The 19,852-nt window shown below is 34.4% G+C and overlaps 3 protein-coding genes across 6 annotated transcripts; 1 reads left to right on the forward strand and 2 right to left on the reverse strand.

Moving 5' to 3' along the window:
- The first annotated feature begins 5,221 nt into the window (after positions 1-5,221).
- LOC125204887 (auxin-induced protein 22D) lies at positions 5,222-6,755 on the forward strand. The gene is made up of 4 exons (XM_048103651.1): positions 5,222-5,470; positions 5,553-5,755; positions 5,868-5,967; positions 6,259-6,755. The coding sequence occupies exons 1-4, from the start codon at positions 5,301-5,303 to the stop codon at positions 6,332-6,334; spliced, it is 549 nt and encodes a 182-aa protein (XP_047959608.1). The 5' UTR covers positions 5,222-5,300; the 3' UTR covers positions 6,335-6,755.
- A 2,570-nt stretch (positions 6,756-9,325) lies between these two features.
- LOC125201858 (pentatricopeptide repeat-containing protein At4g18975, chloroplastic) lies at positions 9,326-11,483 on the reverse strand. 2 transcript variants are annotated; one of them, XM_048100140.1, is made up of 2 exons: positions 11,364-11,483; positions 9,326-10,425 (listed from the first exon to the last, which is right to left on the reverse strand). In XM_048100140.1, the coding sequence occupies exon 2, from the start codon at positions 10,361-10,363 to the stop codon at positions 9,545-9,547; it is 819 nt and encodes a 272-aa protein (XP_047956097.1). In that variant the 5' UTR covers positions 10,364-10,425; positions 11,364-11,483; the 3' UTR covers positions 9,326-9,544. The 2 variants fall into 2 exon arrangements, with proteins under 2 accessions (XP_047956097.1, XP_047956106.1); XM_048100149.1 differs by having other exon boundaries at positions 10,554-11,466.
- Positions 11,484-12,262: 779 nt separating this feature from the next.
- LOC125199389 (putative ion channel POLLUX-like 2) lies at positions 12,263-19,767 on the reverse strand. 3 transcript variants are annotated; one of them, XM_048099154.1, is made up of 24 exons: positions 19,538-19,767; positions 18,800-18,876; positions 18,545-18,660; positions 17,349-17,635; positions 16,609-16,680; positions 16,156-16,240; positions 15,934-16,032; positions 15,709-15,863; positions 15,540-15,644; positions 15,266-15,352; positions 15,044-15,128; positions 14,827-14,974; positions 14,624-14,700; positions 14,462-14,542; positions 14,189-14,383; positions 13,990-14,103; positions 13,695-13,787; positions 13,483-13,603; positions 13,328-13,404; positions 13,169-13,216; positions 13,003-13,072; positions 12,848-12,921; positions 12,636-12,746; positions 12,263-12,553 (listed from the first exon to the last, which is right to left on the reverse strand). In XM_048099154.1, the coding sequence occupies exons 1-24, from the start codon at positions 19,609-19,611 to the stop codon at positions 12,449-12,451; spliced, it is 2,556 nt and encodes an 851-aa protein (XP_047955111.1). In that variant the 5' UTR covers positions 19,612-19,767; the 3' UTR covers positions 12,263-12,448. The 3 variants fall into 3 exon arrangements, with proteins under 3 accessions (XP_047955111.1, XP_047954323.1, XP_047955880.1); XM_048098366.1 differs by having other exon boundaries at positions 13,477-13,603; positions 19,538-19,766; XM_048099923.1 differs by lacking the exons at positions 16,609-16,680; positions 17,349-17,635; positions 18,545-18,660; positions 18,800-18,876; positions 19,538-19,767 and having other exon boundaries at positions 13,477-13,603; positions 16,113-16,199.
- Between the last annotated feature and the right edge of the window lie 85 nt (positions 19,768-19,852).

Here is a 19,852-nt window from a genome sequence, read left to right on the forward strand (position 1 = left end):
GAATAAACTAGCTTTGAATTTGCTGAAAATGTTTTAAATTTGTTTGTTGTGCATCACTCTCCAATCTCTCTCTCATACACAATTTTTAGGATAAGATTAATGCTAAAAGTATTTTATCATCACAATTAAAAATATTGTATTGAATCTATACAAGTAATGTATATATGTATATTGAATTTATTTCGAAAAATGAAATGGATGATGTTGCACTTATTCAACAAGAATAAGTGCAAATTAGTGGATGATAAATGCCTAAATGAATCTTATCTCAAATCTATGAAGGATTCAAAGGAATTAGTATCTTACTATTACTAATTATTTTTATAATCCATGCATATTGCACTATTGTCCCTAAATTATATGTATATAATAAGTATATAAATAATGACTAATCAAATTTTCTAATAGAAGGTTCTTTTCTAACAAATAAAACTATATAATTATGCATATAATATAATGTGTTATTATTATTCTTGCAATAATGGGAATCCAATAAATTCTAATTGACGTGCAACTAATTAAGGCATAGACAAAAGAACAGCTAGAATGTTAATTAATCTGTATTCTCAATTTGTCTGATTGTTGACATTAAATTTCCATCATATGACAACTACGATTTTGCTATACTAATTAGGCTAGGTGTCTTGTATGCATTGGTACCATGAATTTAACCAATTTCAAGATATAATATACTACTATATCTGTAAATATATTATGCAATTCCTAATCTAGGTATAAATGCAGAAATTCGATATAAATATGCACGTGAAATGAGAAATTTTATAATCTCAAATAAAAGCCATTTGACAATACTCATCGAGCTCTAAGTCTCCAAGTGAATTAAATTGAAAATATCAAATTATCAATTAATACTATAATAATTCGAAATGAGTAGTGAAGCTTTCATATGTTTGTTTTACCAGAGTTTCTTTGTAAGATGATTATAATGCATAGCATAATTTTTTTAAGGAATAATCTTGATTCAATTATGAATCTAATTATATTCAATGTCTATCATAAAATTAATTCAATCTAATCCGATGTCTAACACTATATCATTAAAACAAGGTTCTGCCCCTGTTTTAGTGGCACCATTGTGGGCCATAATAATATTAGTATTTAACAAAAATAAATTTGATCATAGATACTTTGAACTAAGTATATTAAGAAAGACCGTCACTTATAAATATTTTTAATAGTTTTGGGTCATAATTTATTTCAATTGCAATAAAAGAAAGATAGATTCTCTGCACTCTTGTAAATTGTAATCATTTTGAACCTGACAAGGAGAGGGAATAAATAAATGAAAAAGAGTAGTAATTGTTCCTCAAAGATCGGACACAAAACGGTATCTTTATACATTAATCACCTTTATTTTTCTTAATTGTCGAAGAAAATGCCTTTTATAATAGTGGAAGTTATTCCGTGCTACCAAAGTTATTTCTTGATTAAATTAATCTAATTCAAATTTAAAGAAATGCTTGCGAAATAATTATGTTGGGGAATAAAGATTTTGCATGTTGCTGGATTATTTATTCAGGTTGAACAACATTTCCTTTGCACCGCGCTTAATTATGAGATTCCTGCATTAATTGTCCTATAATAAAATTAATCACCGATGAATGAAATGGAAAACATAATAAATTTTAAAACTAAAGTCAACTAAGATGAATATATATTTATATGTTCGTGTTAAAATGACAACCCTTCTTAAAGTGATACCGGACATCATTTATATAACAATATTATAAACGCTACACAACAATATTCAATACGCTACACAACAATCTATAGATTGCTGTTTAGCGTGTTGGATATTGCTGTACAAGAAAAATTGTTATATAGTGTACAACATATTGTTGGCCGTCTTTTTTAACTTTTTTTTTCTTTTTTTTTTTTTTGCCACATAGCAGCTTATTATTTGTCCACGTGTACAAATGATTGGCTAGAAATGGTGGTATGATGTTATTTTAAGAGGTGGTGGCACCCTAACATGCCCCTTTATTTAGATATTTAATGGTGGATTTAATATAAAGTAAGACACTATAAAAAAAAATCACCTGATATCAAAAGGCATATGTGATAGGGTGACCGTCGACAATAAATGACAGACGAAGGACATGAGTTAATCCAATCTCAAGAGTTTGGGGTAGAATTGCTGCATTGTGGATTGACGATACTGATTTAATGGAGTTTATGCCGAGATGAGATCGATTGATTAGTAGTATGATATAAGGATGTAAGGGATTCTAGAAGCGTAATTAGTGATAATCACATCACATTGTGTCGTTTAATACTATAAGTTTGTTTTGTAACATTAGAATATATATTTGCATAAGAAACAAACAATGCATTGTACCTAGCTTTGTACAAATCAAGGAAATTGTCTCTATTCTGTTTTATTACTTTATTTATTTGATCGCCTTAGTCAAACAATACAAATTCGTCGTCAATGACGTAATCACTTATATGAAAAGAGATTTTTTTTAATTTACTTATTTACTTATATTTATATTCACAATATTTCACAAGGGGCATTTGAGCTTTTACCCTAAATTAAAATGGTGTCAATTTTAACTTGAAAGTGATATTCAATTTTAGAAAGTATGGCTGCAAACACAAAAATGTGGCTGCTAATGTAGATGACACGACATTATCTTACGTTTGAAGCAAATACATAAGTATTAGCCTGATATATCGTCTTCATGAAAACAACCCAATAAATCATTAATATATACTTTAAAAATCTTTTAATTGCACATATATATCATTCAGAAATCATGACCCACTATTGCATTACTAGTATTTGCTTATGATGAACACTTTTTAATCTTTCTTTTGAAAAATTCTTATTTAGTCGTTTTACGAAAATTTGGAAAGTATTAATTTTAGTTGCAATGCCCTATTACTTAACTTCTACTTAGGTACTGAATTTAGTTGCACCCTTCAAATAAAAAATTGAGTCACACTACCATAGAGATTATATTCTGAAACATCAAGGAAAATACCTTACCACCAATCTCCATAATGGTTTAGTTGTAAAAAGAATTAAAATAATTATAAAAGAACATTTGTGCCTATAAAAAGAATTAAAATATAAACGGTTGGTGTTTGAATGTTTCTTATCCATTCGGACAATTTTGCGAGGACTTACCTAAAATCAGAAGATGGTCAAGACACAATTGAAGAGTCAATTATCTTCTTGTTGGTTAATGTGAAGATGATTATCCGACTCGTCCCCTTTATCCAAGTGAGTGTAACGCTTCAGCTTTGCGCTGCTGATGATTGTTTCATTTGTTGGTATTTGGTGTCCTTTTAGTTTGGTGGGCGCTGTGTTGATACCTTTGAGTTAAAAAAAAAAATACAAACGAAAGAAATTAACAAATTCAATAAGACAAACCATTTCCAACATCAAGCTTAATTAGTTGAAATTAAAATCATGACGAAACAACAAAGGAGATAAAATTAAATAAAAAGATCTCAACTACTCTACTACATGACTCAACTACCAAACTCACCCACATAACAAAAATTGAGCAAAATCACACACTCGAAAGTACCACTAAACACAACAATAAATGATCTACTTGAATAATATAGTATAATTATTGTTTTTTTTTCTTTCTAGTTTTGATCGGATAGCTTGTCACAAAAATATCTTGATTGGACAAAGTAATAGTATATAGTAGTACTACAGAAATATTTCCCAATATCACAAATCAATGATAGCCATAGCAATTTCTACAAATGTATGAAAATAATTATTCCACGCAGTCAATATTGAAGTGTTTCACATTCTTGATACAAAGTAACATGAATTATTTTGGTCAAAAAAGTACTTTCAAAAGCAATTTTGGCCAAACAATTTCTTTTTCACCACCGTAGACAACACCCAACCATGGCGTAATAATTTTAATAATTATTTTAATAAAAATCGAAAAGCATTTTAATAATTTTATATTAATAAGTTTAATAACTTTTCTTATCCTCCCATGTCCAAAACCATAACATGTCTCCAATTTACATTTATTTTTAAACAAAATCCAAAATTTACATTTTTCTTGTAAATATCATAAAATTAGGAATTCAACTTTTTACTATATTTTTCATTTCATTTGCTCTTACATTTATTTTAACTAGGTAGGTACAATTCGATTTCATAACATAATTATTCATGTATCACGATCAACTTTTTACTATATATTTTATCCTAAACACCAGTAATGAAACCACAAAGCATATCATACATTAAATATTAGTAGTTGTTTCACCATTTACATTTTAAAATCATCTTCATTTTATATTAATCTTCAATTTATATTTACTCTCTCCGTTCCATTTAAAATGTTCATCTTTCCTTTTCAATTTGTCACATCAAAATATCCACTTTCTATATTTAAAATTAAATCCCTCTCTCATCTATCCTCGTTAGAGTATTCAATCACTTTTTCCACTCTATCTTATCACGAACAAACTATTCCACCTAAAACTCCGTACAACTTAAGTATATGCTCATCTTGAGTGGGACGGAGGTAGACCTGCCCAAGGTTTACTGAACCGACGGTTAAAACCGAAACCGTAACCGCCAGTTACGGTTCCGAATCGAAACCGTGAGAATTTACCTTAACCGAAACCGTCGATTTTTGAACCGTGGTTTGGTTCAGGTTCAAAAATTTTCGAACCGAAACCGTGAAAAACCGTCGGAAAACCGTGAAATCAAGCCGGAACCGCAAAAAAAACGACGGTTCGAAACCGTGGAAAAACGTAAAAAACCGTTAGAAAACCGCCGATTTGGAACCGAAACCGGCGGTTTTGGAACCGGAACCGTAACCACTAAACACCCTTGCGGTTCGGTTCCGGTTCAACAATTTTCAAAACCGGAACCGGCGGTTCCGAATCGTAACCGCCGGTTCCTGAACCGTGGGCACCTCTAGACGGAGGGAGTACTTATGGTTATCCGACCCACCTCGGCAACCCCCGCAATGCCTACCCGCACCCTGTAGCCCCGATCCGGCTACATTTTTCGCACCGTAGCGGGGTTCCCTTGCTCATAATTTTAACCCTAAAATTTTAATAAGGAGAATGAATGTTCACATGGGTGCACCTCCACCCCCAAAAAAAGTCTTCCATCTAGGTGGCCGCGCTTGTCCCCTCCTCCCTCGACATCCCCAACCACCTTTGCTTATATATCTCTTCTCCTCTCCCACTTCCCTCATCTCTCCCTCTTCAACCACCAATCCTTCTTAATTCAATTCCAATTCCAATTCCAATTCCAATTCCAATTCACTCGCACAATCATCATGCCTGCCGATCTAAATCTCCGATTAGGCCTCCCCGGCTCCGACCAATCCGATGCCGACGCCGCCAAGAGCAACAAGAGATCCTCCCCCGAGACGGCGGAGGACACCGCCTCCAACGGCGTCCCCGCCGCCAAGTCCGCCGACGACCACGAAACTGCACCCGCGCCAAAGTAATTAATTTAAAAAATATGTATACTGACTAGTTCGACATTGAATACAATCCTGTATACTGATATATGTATGGATGTGCAGAGCGCAGATAGTCGGGTGGCCTCCAGTGAAGTCGTACCGGAAGAGCACGGTGGCAGCAGCGAAGAAGGCAGAGACGGAGAGTGGGATGTATGTGAAAGTGAGCATGGATGGAGCTCCTTATCTTAGAAAGATTGATATCAAGCTTTACAATGGCTATTCCCATCTTCTCACTGCTTTGGAAGACATGTTCAAGCTCTCTATAGGTATTTCATAAAAATTACCTCTACTTTTTGTTGCATATTTGTTTGAATTTGATTACAACTCTATTCATATTTCATTAATTTATTAATTTAAATTAAATAAACTTTTGATTAGGTGAATATTCAGAGAGGGAAGGGTACAAAGGGTCAGAATATGCTCCAGCCTATGAGGATAAAGATGGAGATTTGATGCTTGTTGGAGATGTTCCATGGGAGTAAGTTCTTTCTCTATTACTGTGTTGACATTTTTTGTTACTATTATTTTATCATCTGTTGATATTTTTTAATGGTCCAAATTATAGTTTGAAGTTTGTACAATATTTAGAGTTTGCATTTACCTTTTGGAAATTCAGATTTTTAAAATACAGAAGTCAATTTTAGGTCATCTTTTATAAAATGAGCTAAAATGAACTGAAATATGACTGGTTCTGTGTTCTGTAATAAGATTGAGTTTTGCATATATCAAATGAACGTGCATGCTAATGATGACGCGGATTTATTTGCAGGATGTTCATGTCGTCTTGCAAGAGACTGAGAATCATGAGGGGAGCGGACGCGAGAGGATTGGGTTGTGCTCAGTAGTTCTTGGTCGTCGTGCTGTTGTTGTTGTCGTCGTCGTCATATATATATAGATATATGTGTGAAGAAATGAAGGAGGAAGATGATGATCTGAGAGGAACAGATGAATCATCGAAGTTGGGATGTGGAAGAATTGATTAATCTAGATTTTGAGATTAATTGATTCCCATGTATTCATTCAAACAGTTTTTTTTAGCTTCCAAATATATATATGCCTCGTTTGAGAGGCTGAACTGGATTATATAAATATATATGTACTCCTAGTAATTAAATTACAGTGTTTTATTTAGAGTGTGAAAACCTCGGTGGTTTTCGAATTTGTGTTTTTGAATTTTGCTTAGTTGTAATAAATGTGTGAAGCCAAAAGAAAATACTATACTTAGGCGTAGAACAATACACATTTTATATATCTTCATTGTTTCAATTTGGGTTTGTGTATTTCATTCTGATTATCTTTGACCGATTTTGTTGCTCAATTCGATTTGGTTTTTCTTGAATATAATAATCATGTTTCTATTTTACATGTAATGTTATTATCCACAATATTTATAGATTGATGCAAAAATAGATAAATCTTTTAATGTTTTTCTGACGTTTATATATATAATTTAATTTTTAACTATTATTATTATTATATTATTATTATTATTATTATTATTATTATTATTATTATTATTAATTATTATAATTGTTATCTCTATAAGCACTGTTTGTGTTGACCATAATAATTAGTATCACCTCCCACGGTAATAAGTCCACTGAATTAGTTCGTGATACATCATGTATTGGAGGAATATTTTTGATAATATACTATCTAAAATTGTGTGCGAAAATTTGTTATTTAAATGTTAGGCTACTTTACAGAAGAGAGAACTATATTTTACTCCCTAAACATTGAACTAATATCATCTATCTATTGTTTTTATTCTTTATAAATGTCATCAGAAATCTCTAGATATTGATATCATTGAAATAACTTTTGTAATTTTTAAAAAAAATTTAACTAGAATACCCCCAACCTATAAGAGTTATGTCTTTTTCATGAAAGAAAAAACCTCACTTCCGTTGTACTTGGTTCATATGGCAAATAATTGCTCGTCACGCCACATTTTTAAAGAAAATTAAATGAATCAAAGTGACGGTTCTCTCTCCTAGAGAAATAAATAGTCCTTATAGTCTAGAGTTTTCTTCGACGTCCAAAAAATGAAAAAGTACTTTTAGTAATATTATATCAATATCTATAAACGTCTAATAATGTTTCTAAAGAATAGAGACCACAGACTATATCATTGCAATGTTTAGGAACTAAAAATATAAATTTCTCTTTAAATTGGAACGATATTTAAGATCTGCCCTACCTAATTACATATGCATAGAGGAAGAATTAATCGGCATTATAATATTTGAGACAAAACTAAAACAAAAATATTCTTAATTTGTTAGGTTAATGGCCTCGACCCTAGGCCTGTTAGATTTAGCATAGAAAAATGGACCTTTAATATTGTTTATGGTAAATAAAATATAAAAATATTCTCAATAAAGCTAGATCATCATCTCACAGCAACATTAAAGAACAAGATCAAGAAAAAAGATTCCATGTAGTACTATAATGTGTGTGGGAGAGAATCCAAAGTAGTTCCAAATGAAAAACAATCTTTTTGCAAAGAAGAAAATATTTTGTGCTTTGTGGACTTTTGAATATTTAATTCATGGTGCATATACTATAAGATTTGGAGTACAAATTTGGAGCCCTGTGCTACAAAAGCTATGCACATTTTTATTTTATTTTTATGAAAAGATGGTTTTGTATAAATAAATATATTTTGTATCTTTGAGATATGTGTCATAATTTTGTTAATCAGAGGTTCATTGAACTAGAGAACAATATACATGTTAGGAGTATAGAGTGTAATAGTGTTACATGTTTCAACTTTGGAAAACAAACCGACACAAGCTAAGATTATGGTTCCAAAATTCTTAGCTTCAAATCTTTATATAGGAAAAATAATGCAAGTGTGAATAATGCACTCTTTGGGTGTTTGTACATAGATGATTGTTTAAAATAAAGTAGCATATAGATGTGACAATTGGGATTCATGCATCATAGGATGTGGTTTTATTTTGAGGCTTGACCTATTCACCCCACTTAGTTATTGCATGTTCCCTTTGATCTAAATGAAATATTTGATTTGGTATGATTTGGATTTTTTTACTTCAAAAGTTAGTTATTTTAAATGAATTCAAACCCAATCAAAATCCATATACTAGTAATATTAAATTTATTTAAATGATTCCATTCTAATTCACACACATCAAATGATCTTTATAGTCACCGGATCATAATGCAATTAATTTCGATCGATTAATGTCAATTATGTTGGAATCACTTTGAAATTTGTACTGAGCTTCAAAATAGGCTGTGAAATTCAGACACCTAATATTGTTTAAAGGGTGAAATAATCATTTTATTGCTTTTCTGACTTCATTTTTAATACCCATAATTTCATTTTATTTTGTTTGTTTTACATTGCTAGGATTAACTGTCATATTTACCTTCATAAAAACTCATTCTCCAATGAAAAAAGTATTCGAGAGGATATTATACCTTCCTCATTTTTGAAGATGCATATTTATCTTTTCTCCATATAAAAGATGAATATGGTAGTAGTTACTTTTATTTACCTTTTTCAGATTGCCTTTTTGTAAAATAAGAAATATACATTCTCAATTTACCTCTTTTCTTTGGAGGGAACTTCATAGAGTATTTTGTTATCAAACAAATCATTTCTGTGTTTTCTTTAATACTTCGTTCATTCATTCCTATGACACATTGATCTCGTACTTGTTTTGGTAGATTGCAATGAATAATTTGGTCAATGGCCTTTTAAGTAAGGACCAAATTTCATTCATTTTTCGATTGTACCATTCCAATTATTTGGTATAGAAATACTAATAACATGGATGTGGTGTCAAAGTTCAACCAAGGGGGAGAAAGAAAAACTAGTGCCACTTGCACTGAATGAGAATTTCTGATTTGGTAAAGGAGAATACAAGAACAAAACAACTGATCCAAAGTTCCTAGATAATTTCTCAAAGATATGATCAAAGAGTATACAAAAATCAAAGATATGATCAAAATAGGGAAATTTCTCACACAATTAAAGAGTGGACCATCATCAATTGGCCTAATTACAATGGGCATCATACCTCAACTCACCCTTTTTGGCTTGGTCTAGCTTTCTTGGGAGAATCACTGCGGCTGATTTTCTTTCTAGAAGATTCAACAAACAGATTCTTGTACTTCTCCATTACTCTTTCCTTCTCCTCAGGCAACCCCAGCAGCTCGTATGCATTGCTCACTTTCCTAACTATAGATTTCTCTGGTGGCTTACGGTCAAAAGACTCGAGGCCCTTGAATAGTGTCACGAGCTCATTGAACATCTTGTTCCTGTAATACATCGAGATCACAAGCTTGCACAGTTTCCACGGAACCGAATGCAGATCAAAAGCGAGTTTCTTCTTCCAAATATCTTGCGCTTCCTCAACCCGATTATCCATATCCAAGGCATGAATCAGCTGGCCGTATGTCCCGTTGGTGGTGCCCTGTCCCTTGCTTAGCATCCACTTGATAACCTGAACTACCCTGTGCCACTGCTGCTCTTTCTCAAGAGCGAGTAATACGTTCTTCAGCGCCCCAATTGGGAAGTCCTGTTCCCACGCAACCCAAGCATCGAGGGCGCTGTACACGGCTTCTTTGCTATCTGGGAGATCCATAAGTGTGGCCACAAGAAAGCTGTTTTTTTCCTTTCTTGGAACGTTCTCTCCTATTTGGCAACGGGGCACACTCCCCATGCCTTTGATCCGATTCTGAGACGTGAAATGGCTTATGTCCTCCGTTGATTCTTCATTCTTTTGGTTAGAGATTGTGGAGTATCGCATGGCATTGTAACAAGAAGAGAGGGACTCGGCTCTTTCAACATTGACTCTGTTTAACTGCTTGGCCAGTCTTGTTACAAAGGCTATTCTTGACATTGGTATTGACTTGATACTGACTACGGACTAACAACTGCTGATCAGCTTATGTAATGCAAAATCTGGAATTTGGGAAAATGTTTTTAGAAACGATAATCAAACTTTAAAGCAGAGAAACAATCTGTTTCCCTAGCTCCCGGAGAGGGAAGAAAGTGCTAATGGGGGCAGCAGAGAACAGGCAAACATATACGTTCGAATTCCTGATGCAGAGAAAGCTCCCCAACTATGTGTTTCGCCATTTTGATAATGAAGGGATTAGCATACTTCGCCTCGCTGCAAAGCTGGGAGCGAACCAACCATGGCACATTCATTCCCGGTGCTGCTCTACAGATGCAATGGGAGATCGAAGGGTACAAGGTACTATATCATTACCATAACTTCTCCTAAAGTAATGCTACAACCCCAATGTATCGGATGCTTATCAACAAACCCGTTCAACCAAATCTTTCGATAAAAGAAATATTTTTTAATACTTGATCAGTGACCCTTTTCAACCTAAAAGGGGAGACGAGAAAGAAAGAAAGAAAAAGTAACAGGACAGATGTGATATCATTCCAACTGTCGCCAATCAGTTGAATTAAAATGAATAAAGCACAAATCAAGAATCACCAAACTCAAATTAATCTAATCCACACAAATTCATGACTAACTCGCTACTTGGAAGAGCATGGTTGAACTCTGCCTCAACACTGAATATTATCTATGCTGAATAATCAGTAAATAGGAACCAATGATTTTTTTCAAGGATTTCTGCAGTTTCTGGCAGCATAATCAGCTAGGCATTTGATCGAACAGCTAATATGCACACTGAACAACACCCATATTGAACGGCTGGCTTCTCCATTTCAACTCAATAATACAACACAAGTAATTATGAACAAACGATATTAACAGCAGTACATGTACCACACAATTATCAAAGGAATAAAAGGAAAGAAACAACGAAAAGAAAAGGGTTTTCAGTTGTTAAGCGTTGAAGGGTCTCAATTTTTGAAGTTACCTCTTTCACCAATTCGTCTCTTCCGTCAGCGTATGAATCATTCGCCAATCTTACCCCACAGCAAAACCCACCCGCCCAAAAGCGCAGAGCTCTCTTTGCTATGCCGCTGCAACCATTTTTTTTTTGTTAATAAGAAAAATTATTAATTTATTGTTCTATTTTGATATTTTTCTTCGGTTTATTATTAGTATTACATGTACTAATAATTTAATGGTTATTTATTTATATATTTTTCTGTTTCAGTTCTTAGTTACTGAACATGTTTATTATAAATAAGTTTAGTTATTAGATGATTAGATTTTGATTTAATTGCTTTTCGGTATATTTATTAAATTAAGAACATCACTCTCTACTTTTTCTTACTCTTACTTTATCCTCTCTCTCCACTTAACTGATAAAACAACACTACATAAAATTTAGGATAGAAAAAAGAATGATCCACATAAAGTGGGATGAACTATGGAGGGAGTAATACACTATCTTGATATTTATCTAATCGACCCATTTTACTTAATCGAATAGATACAGATAAATGTCCTTTTTTTCAAAAATAAATTAAATATTTTGTACCAATAACCGATATGTATGAAATATGTTGCGGACAGGTGAAAGTTGAGATGGCGGTAAGTCATTATGGCTCTTATGCATTGGGCGACACACGAGCTACAATGGGCCGGACTAAGGGTAGTGACCATGCATGGAGATCTATCCCCTAAATCCCGAACTTACACATACTGATCAAAATTCGAGGAAGGTGAAAATGGCATAAAGTCGTCATGGTACTTATACGGCTATGCCTTGGGCGACACACGTGCTACAATGGCCAGAACAAAGTGTTCGTTCAAACTCGTAAAAACTCATTTTCAATTGATGTTCAATATCTCTCATAAATGTAAGAGTTCAAAAAACATTTCAAAAGATGTAAAACATTTCAAACAAAACTGATACATGTATAGTTGTATATATTCTTTGACTTGTACTTCTTGATCTACACTCAAGTTCTGATCACCAGTGGACAGATAAAAGAAAAATAACAAGAAAAAGAATATGAATGTGTGATCAAGAAATAAGCAAAAGGTTACTAATTACAGTTCCCAAACTGGTTGTTCTCCCTCAAGCTCAGATATCACAATCAATGAGTCGTCGGCCTCCAGATTTAGAGGCTCGGATTTGGGAATCGGGTTTATAACCTGCAACGAGCAAAGGGTCGAAAATAGAGCTAAATCGCCGCAACCAAGATACAAAGTGAGTAGAGACAGGACGCGTACATACCTTCTTATTGCTTTTAACATAACCGATGGCTACTTCTCTGCGTAGACGCGCCCTTTCTGATAGCTCGTGGAAGCATGGATTCTCGCCTTGTTTCATATAAAGGCCAATATCCTGCCCAAATTCATGAACCAGAGCACTTATTTATAAGTTACATTCGATTTTCCATCACTGTTTGGACTTATATAATGTTTTGTGCCAAAAAGGTTTTGTACCTTCACATATATTTCGTCTCCCTCAGCGTTAAGAATGTCTTTCCAAACCTCGTTGAGCTCTGTGTTTTCAGACACTGTAAACATATTATATAGTTAATCAACTCGATCCCAGATGAGGCGTTTTGTAGACAAACACAACATAGATGAATTTTAACCTTGAGCTGTAACAAGGCTCATTACTTCCTCTGCTGCAATATACGTGAGAGCCGGTCTGATCCTTGTTAGCTGCACCGCACGAGGCGCACTCAGTCAGTTGCTTTGATGGCGAGCGATATACAGTATATAGCATAAATAGTTTATACGTTTAGAAGGAAAACTCACTTGTTTTCCCAATTTTGAATCGATAATCTCAGCTACGAGATTTTGCGCCTGCGAATTTATGAAAGTAGACGATAGGAATAGGACGTAGATCAGAACAATAAAGAAACACCACGTGAAGCAGTTGAAAGTTGAATTTCATCAATTCTCGAAAAGCCTCACCTTTACTCCAAGCTTGGCACATATACTTTCAGCAAGAAGAAGCGCATATGCAGAATTTTTGTCACACCTTGATAGATCTAATGACAAGCAAACAATTAATTATAATTACAAGTAAGCTATTCTAAACAAAATCTGATAGCTCCTTTTACCTCCACCTTGCCACTCTTTATCAGATACCACGACGACTGAAAAAGGAATATCTTCATCTTTTCTGATGCTGTTTCGCATGTTGTTAATGGAGTCCTCTAGAGTGCTGTATTCCATTGGATTTCCGACCTGAAATGGGCAACGAATACGGATCAACCTGAGAGTCAGCAAATGAGAAAAACTGATGGGAGTAGTTAATTCAAAATCTCGAGGACTTTACTCTGTGGGAAACTTGAATATTTTTTAGCTTTCCTTGACTGAAAAGCTTGAATGATCTATATCGTTCCTCCAAAGGAACGTCTGACAAAATCTCCTGCACTTATGGCCCAATATACATAACTTAGTCAGTGGGGATTTGTGAAACCAAGCATATGATGACGAGAACTGATGCGCGACTAATAAGAGAGTGGATCTATACAAGCCCAGCAGTGCCTTTTGAGATTATTATAAAAACCATTTCATCATGAAAATTGGTGATAAGAGATTATCGAAATCTAATACGGTAAACATTTTACCACCACACTGCCGGGTCCAAGGTAGTTGTCGTATTCTTCAATCATCTCAACAACAGATGGGCGCCATCCGAGCACCAATAGACACTCCTTTGGACCAATGGATGAATCTGATGCCTGCCCGCCACAAAATCCAAATGATATCAATACTGCTAAGCAAAGAGCATAATAAAGTATTTGCACTCTCTAACATAAGGTATACCTTTGAACCTGATCTTTTTGGCCTTCTTACTACATTTTCCAGCCTCCCTCTTGCAAAATCAAGGGTCCGATTGAGGAATTCACTATTTTGCTTGATGGTTTCCAGATTATTGATTGAGTTATCATTATCGATAACTTCATATGGGTATGAGAGCTGTGGTTTTTTCTTCCCATGCACGGGCGCGATAAATAAGACCTGCATGTGCACAGAGAATATAGACATCTGCACACAGAGAAAGCGTATATGCATCCAATACAAGCATTTTTTATATACCTTGTCAGTTTCTTGCAAGATTTCTTCATCCCTTGGATGAAAATATATCTTCTCGTCCCTATAAAGACCACAAACAACAGCCTAGGAAGGTAATCAAAACAGGAAAATAAGAAATCAGTGGGTTTATAAAATTTGACGAATGCAGATAGCTCTATGGATTACCTCTTGAAATCCAAGTCTCAACTGTCTGTATGTTAGTCCTACTAAATGAGGAAAATTACAGAGGTTGAATACATTTTCTGCCAAAATTCAGAGGTAGACAACATCAGAAATCAGTATAATAAAGTTCTTACTTTAGTGTTAAATGTTAGCCAAAAAGATTAGAAGCAAAATGTGACCAAAAGAAAAAAAAAAGCTTAAATTACTTCGATAATCCAGCAAGTGTTTGTATATCTTTATTAATCCTTTCTGGCGAGAGCACTGAACAAATAATTTGGATGTGACATTTTCCACGGGTTCCACCTTCAGTCCTGAGATTGATTTCAAAAGCTCACGGGTATTTGAACTTGAAACCTGTACCACAAAAAAGAGTAAATATTCCCACTTATAATCCAAGAGAAGAAACAACAAAGATATGCAGACCTCCACAATTGTAGGCACAGAGTTCATTGAGGGAAGGGGTTGAAGTGCAAGAACCGACAGAAATGCATCCGAGTCAACTTCATATCTGAAAAGCAGAAGAGTAAATACACATGAAAACAGAGACTGATTGTATCCGAGTCAACTTCATATATCCAAAGGCTGGTGAGGGTGGGTGCTGGAAGTCTGATTCAAACAACCAATCATGATCCATCTGATTTTTACCGATCTTCCTTTGTTGGCAGTATAATAATGGCACGTGCTTTATTGGCTGCAGCTCTTTCAAATGATTTGGTTAAACTAAGACTACAACTGCAGAAGAGAGGTTATGTCAGACATAGGGCAGACAACCTGAAGTAACAAGGAAGATATATCAAAGTGCGTTCTTTCATGAATTTCAAATACTGTAGCATAAGCTATTTTAAAACTATTACCTTGATAATTAAAAACTGACAGAACATATTTAGAAGTTTAATGCAAAAACACCAAGTATGTCTACCTTTTTGTTATAACATCAATATGTCTGAGATCTTTGGCCATGTTTTCAGCCAGTTTGTCCATCTGCTTCCTAGGAAGATCGGCCATTAAAAGAATTCTCTGTCTCCTGTAAACTGTAAGAGGTTAGCACCATTTCAACAACATAAAAAAGAAGATCTAAAAGCAATTACCTAGTAGTGGCAGTTCCCAAACGAACAGCAAACTCGTGGTACTTATTCAGCTGCTTTAAAACAAAGCTCAAACGACTATTCGATCCACAAATGATTATATGATCCGTCTCTAGAACTTGCATCTGTGCCCCTTCTCTGAGTCTGTGCATATTATGCTGTTGAAAATGTAATCAGGATTATGACTTCTGCTAAGCTAACGAGGCATAATTTTTTGCGTGATCTTACCCTAAATTGCTCAGTCATCGTGCTCAACAGACGGGAATAGAATAGTATGCCCCATATAGCAAGCACAAAGCCTATAACGCGTTCGATCCGAGTTCTTTGCTGCAGTTGAAGTCGGAAGAGGATAGTTAAAATTGAAAGTTACTACTCTAACATCTTTGTAGTCATACAATGAGAGTTACGTTTTCTCAAGGACAATAGTGAATGGATAAAGATGAATCACACTTTCAGGTGTGTGGATGATGAACATAAGCAAGCCCAAGCCTCCCAATAGCAATCCTCGAGAGTCTGAGTGCCACCCTTGCTAGCCCTGTAGTCCTCCATAATATACATTTCCACATCAGTCCACGCTTGAGATTCCAGTACAGTAGATGTGATTATAGATTGAAAAAAATAGTCCTGATCATAACTAATTATACGAGTATATCTTAATTCTTAAGTGTGCATGTTGTCATTGAAATGCAGAACATGTGATTTTGATATGACGAAGTTCCATTTTTGCAATACTACAAAACCATGAAATATAACAAAACACAAAGGAAAAAAAGTTGTAAATATTATTTGACTAAGAAAATGGCATCCTTAAAAATGGCTTCTTAAGTTTGACTGTACAAAAACTGTAACAGCAAAAAGAGTTATCTAAAATAGCTCTTTAAAAAAGAACGATTGTTACTCAACCTGAACTTAAAGAAGAGAAAACCACCGATAACGACAAATGAGAAGCACGCCGCGAGGAGCACAACAAAAAACCTGCAGAAATTCAGATCGAGAACTTCTAATCAGTTTAATGCAAAGGTAAGTTACTGGTTACCACAAGATAGTGTAAGTAAGCTGATGCAAAACATAATTATAAACAAAAAATAACAAGAAAAAGACATCACTTCAACGACTCCATGAGACCATGGAACAGCTTATTTACCACAAGAAAGCATAAATGAGCTAATGTAATCATAACAAAAAAAAGACACCACTTTGACGACTCCATGAGACAGTGGAACAGCTTATGTGTAGTAGCTTTTGTATTGTCACTAGAAGAGGTGCACACCCAAACAATTTTCAGAATAGTCCAGTACTGGATTTGAAGATTGTATTGATTAATATCATCTAGAAAATGGCTCGCTAGAATAGACAATTTCCACTGTGTGCCACTCTGATTCTGTCACGACATTCTCACGTATACCAAGATATATAAAAATTCAATTCATTCCCTGTCTATTAGGATTGTTCAATTTTGTAAACATCTTGGAGTCCAAGGTTAAGTAAGATTCAGATGTTAACAATCAGAGCCTTCTAACTATAAAAGTAGTTTTATCTGAGAAAATTAACAATCCGGACAAAAATCATCTGAATACATGCATCACTTTCAGTCAGTCTGATAGGAGATAAGCTTAGAAGAAAATAGCATTTAATGCTCTTACGTGGCAACGTTTCTCTCAAGCTGTATGTTGAATAAATAAATTAAACGAGCGATATTCCATCTGATATCTTGAAATGAAGGCATAGACACATCCAATTGAAGCGGTGTTGGTTTACTCAAGGAATTGGACATGCACGCAAAAAGTGAGTTTGAAACTCCAAATGTTTGAACAGCATAACAGAGTGATTCTTGAACAACTTCGATAACTTTTTTCTTGTAGTTTAGATGTATTAATCTAATCAAGAAATAAGATGAGAGGGATGCCATCAGAAGTTTAGCTCCAAAAACCTGCATGGGCTTCGATGTCAGCTAGTAATTAGTTGCTCATATACCCATATCAACATACAGCTCATACAAGTGCGAGGACCTCTCAAAAGATCCTATTAAAGTTAGTAGATGCGTAAGATTACAAAAGGAGGACCAACTGGCAATGATTCAATAAGTTCCATCTTTTATTGCGTGATGTCTGTATCCTGGAAATACAAGTGCTACTTTATGTTTAGAAATGTTTAGAACTATAAATAGTAATCATTCATCACCCATGGATCATTCTGTTTTATGCAATATTAATTTTTGACTTTTTGTTGTTCACAGACTAGGTTTTGGTAAGATTGGTATGATAGAGTAGCTATAGCAATAATCTTTAAGAAGATTTAGCCCTTTTCACTATTAGGTGTTTTCAGTCCTTGTTGTTCCTCCAAAAGTTCTTTAGGTACATAACATTCCCATCATGTTATAATTTGGTTCAATTTAAAATGTTTTAAAACAAACTAGTGAAATAGCAAGGTATATATCTGAAAGAAGGATAATTATACCTAAAGACACAAACTTTCACCAAATTCTGATTTTGCACATGAACTATTAATTCGAAGTTCAATTGGTAACCGTGTGTGAGACCAGGATTTGGATGAACTATTAGTTCATGTATTTGGAAGCATAATGTTTAAGTTCATGCGCAAAACCGAAATTTGGTGAAAATTCATGTACTTAGGCGCAACTACCCAACGACAATTGAACAGAAAAGATCTTTTAAATTGGAGATAATATACTCTTAGCACATGAATACACATATATTCTCATGAAATTAACGTAATAGTCAATGTTAATTACCACAACATATCCAATCACAGAACTATATGTGTATATTTCTTGTTACAATATATGTAGTTTTTGTGCTGGATGTTGAAATGCACACACCTCAGAACTACTTCTTGAATCCGTCCCCGGGGGACTAGAATGTACTTTGTTGCAAAAGCATCTCACCGAAGGCCTGAGATTCAACCCCTTCATTCCGGAGCTTGTTTTCCATTTCTCTGGCAAAACCATAATGAATCTACTAATCAACCAATTTTGGATGCCCACTATTGTATTGACATACTCTCAAATCTGCTATAAAGCTAGTGTAATAGAACAAATGACGGAATGCTTCTAAGAGTATCCATATTTCCTCACCTCTATTGTTTATTAACATAATATCTACATGACCAGTCGAACTGGGGATCCACACACGTGAATAAATCCTTGAGTTTCTGAAAAACATCCGGCACCCCATCAGTCAAAGGAATACATATGCACCAAAAACTTAGAAAAAGGAACACATTCAAAAGTAACAGATCAAATGGTATAAAACACAGATAGGATTAATCATGTTACTGATCAAACACGGAAGATTTACAATTCCATAGAATTAAAACAATATACTATAAGAAACACAGATCATTGTAAAACAGATACAAAAATCTCAAAATATCTGTTTGACAAAGTCCACAATATATCCAACACCACACAGCACTCAATCCTCTTTTATCTTCTAAACAGAACAAACATTACTATTAACCTGAACAAACTCATTGGCAACCATAGAAACTCCGAATAGGATACAATCACAATCAGTGTATGATTTAGCCATAATTTTAGTTTAAAGCAAATTCAGTTTTCCATAAATAACCACCCCAAATAACCCAATCTGCAAACTTCAAACATGAAAACATGGCCTTAATTGTTGAACAGAATCTTCTACAGCTGAAGAAATCAAAACTGATTGAGACATTGGTTGGGAAATTTTCACATACATCATGTGTGTATTCCCATTCACAACCGTGGCCCGTTGCATGAAGCTGTTTTAATTCGCAAACAAGATAAAGATTGAATCTTTTGCAATTTTCGATAGATTCGGAGCAAAAGGGTGACCTTTTATATGAGCTGAAATTCGATTCTGAACTTGTCGTTGAAATCCATGGGCGCAAACTGTGTAACTGCAGCATCGTTTTCTCTCTCTTCTCACACTCTCTCTCTATAAACTTATACAGATATGGGTGGGAAACAGAGGTGGGTTCTTGAAGATCTTGAGATTCATCAATGCATGTCTGAGTTTTTGCACAAAATGAAGTGGAAGAAACCAAGAAAGCAGCGACTGCCACTGACCCCAATTTTATATGAACCGTTTCATTTGATCTACAAATCTAGTAAATATTTTTGTTTATTTTATTTTATTTTATTTATAGG

Source organism: Salvia hispanica, chromosome 1, assembly GCF_023119035.1.
Source record: "Salvia hispanica cultivar TCC Black 2014 chromosome 1, UniMelb_Shisp_WGS_1.0, whole genome shotgun sequence".
In the NCBI taxonomy this organism is placed as follows: Eukaryota; Viridiplantae; Streptophyta; class Magnoliopsida; order Lamiales; family Lamiaceae; genus Salvia; species Salvia hispanica.

Excerpts from the sequence above, each read along its gene's own strand:
- LOC125204887 (XM_048103651.1), top strand. The coding sequence starts at position 5,301 with ATGCCTGCCGATCTAAATCTCCGATTAGGCCTCCCCGGCTCCGACCAA. Across the intron at positions 5,471-5,552 it reads GAAACTGCACCCGCGCCAAA|AGCGCAGATAGTCGGGTGGC; the intron begins GTAATTAATTTA and ends ATGGATGTGCAG. Across the intron at positions 5,756-5,867 it reads CATGTTCAAGCTCTCTATAG|GTGAATATTCAGAGAGGGAA; the intron begins GTATTTCATAAA and ends ACTTTTGATTAG.
- LOC125201858 (XM_048100140.1), bottom strand. The coding sequence starts at position 10,363 with ATGTCAAGAATAGCCTTTGTAACAAGACTGGCCAAGCAGTTAAACAGA.
- LOC125199389 (XM_048098366.1), bottom strand. The coding sequence starts at position 19,611 with ATGCTGCAGTTACACAGTTTGCGCCCATGGATTTCAACGACAAGTTCA. Across the intron at positions 18,877-19,537 it reads AATTTCAGCTCATATAAAAG|AAACTCAAGGATTTATTCAC; the intron begins GTCACCCTTTTG and ends GATGTTTTTCAG. Across the intron at positions 15,645-15,708 it reads TTGGGAACTGCCACTACTAG|GAGACAGAGAATTCTTTTAA; the intron begins GTAATTGCTTTT and ends TACAGTTTACAG.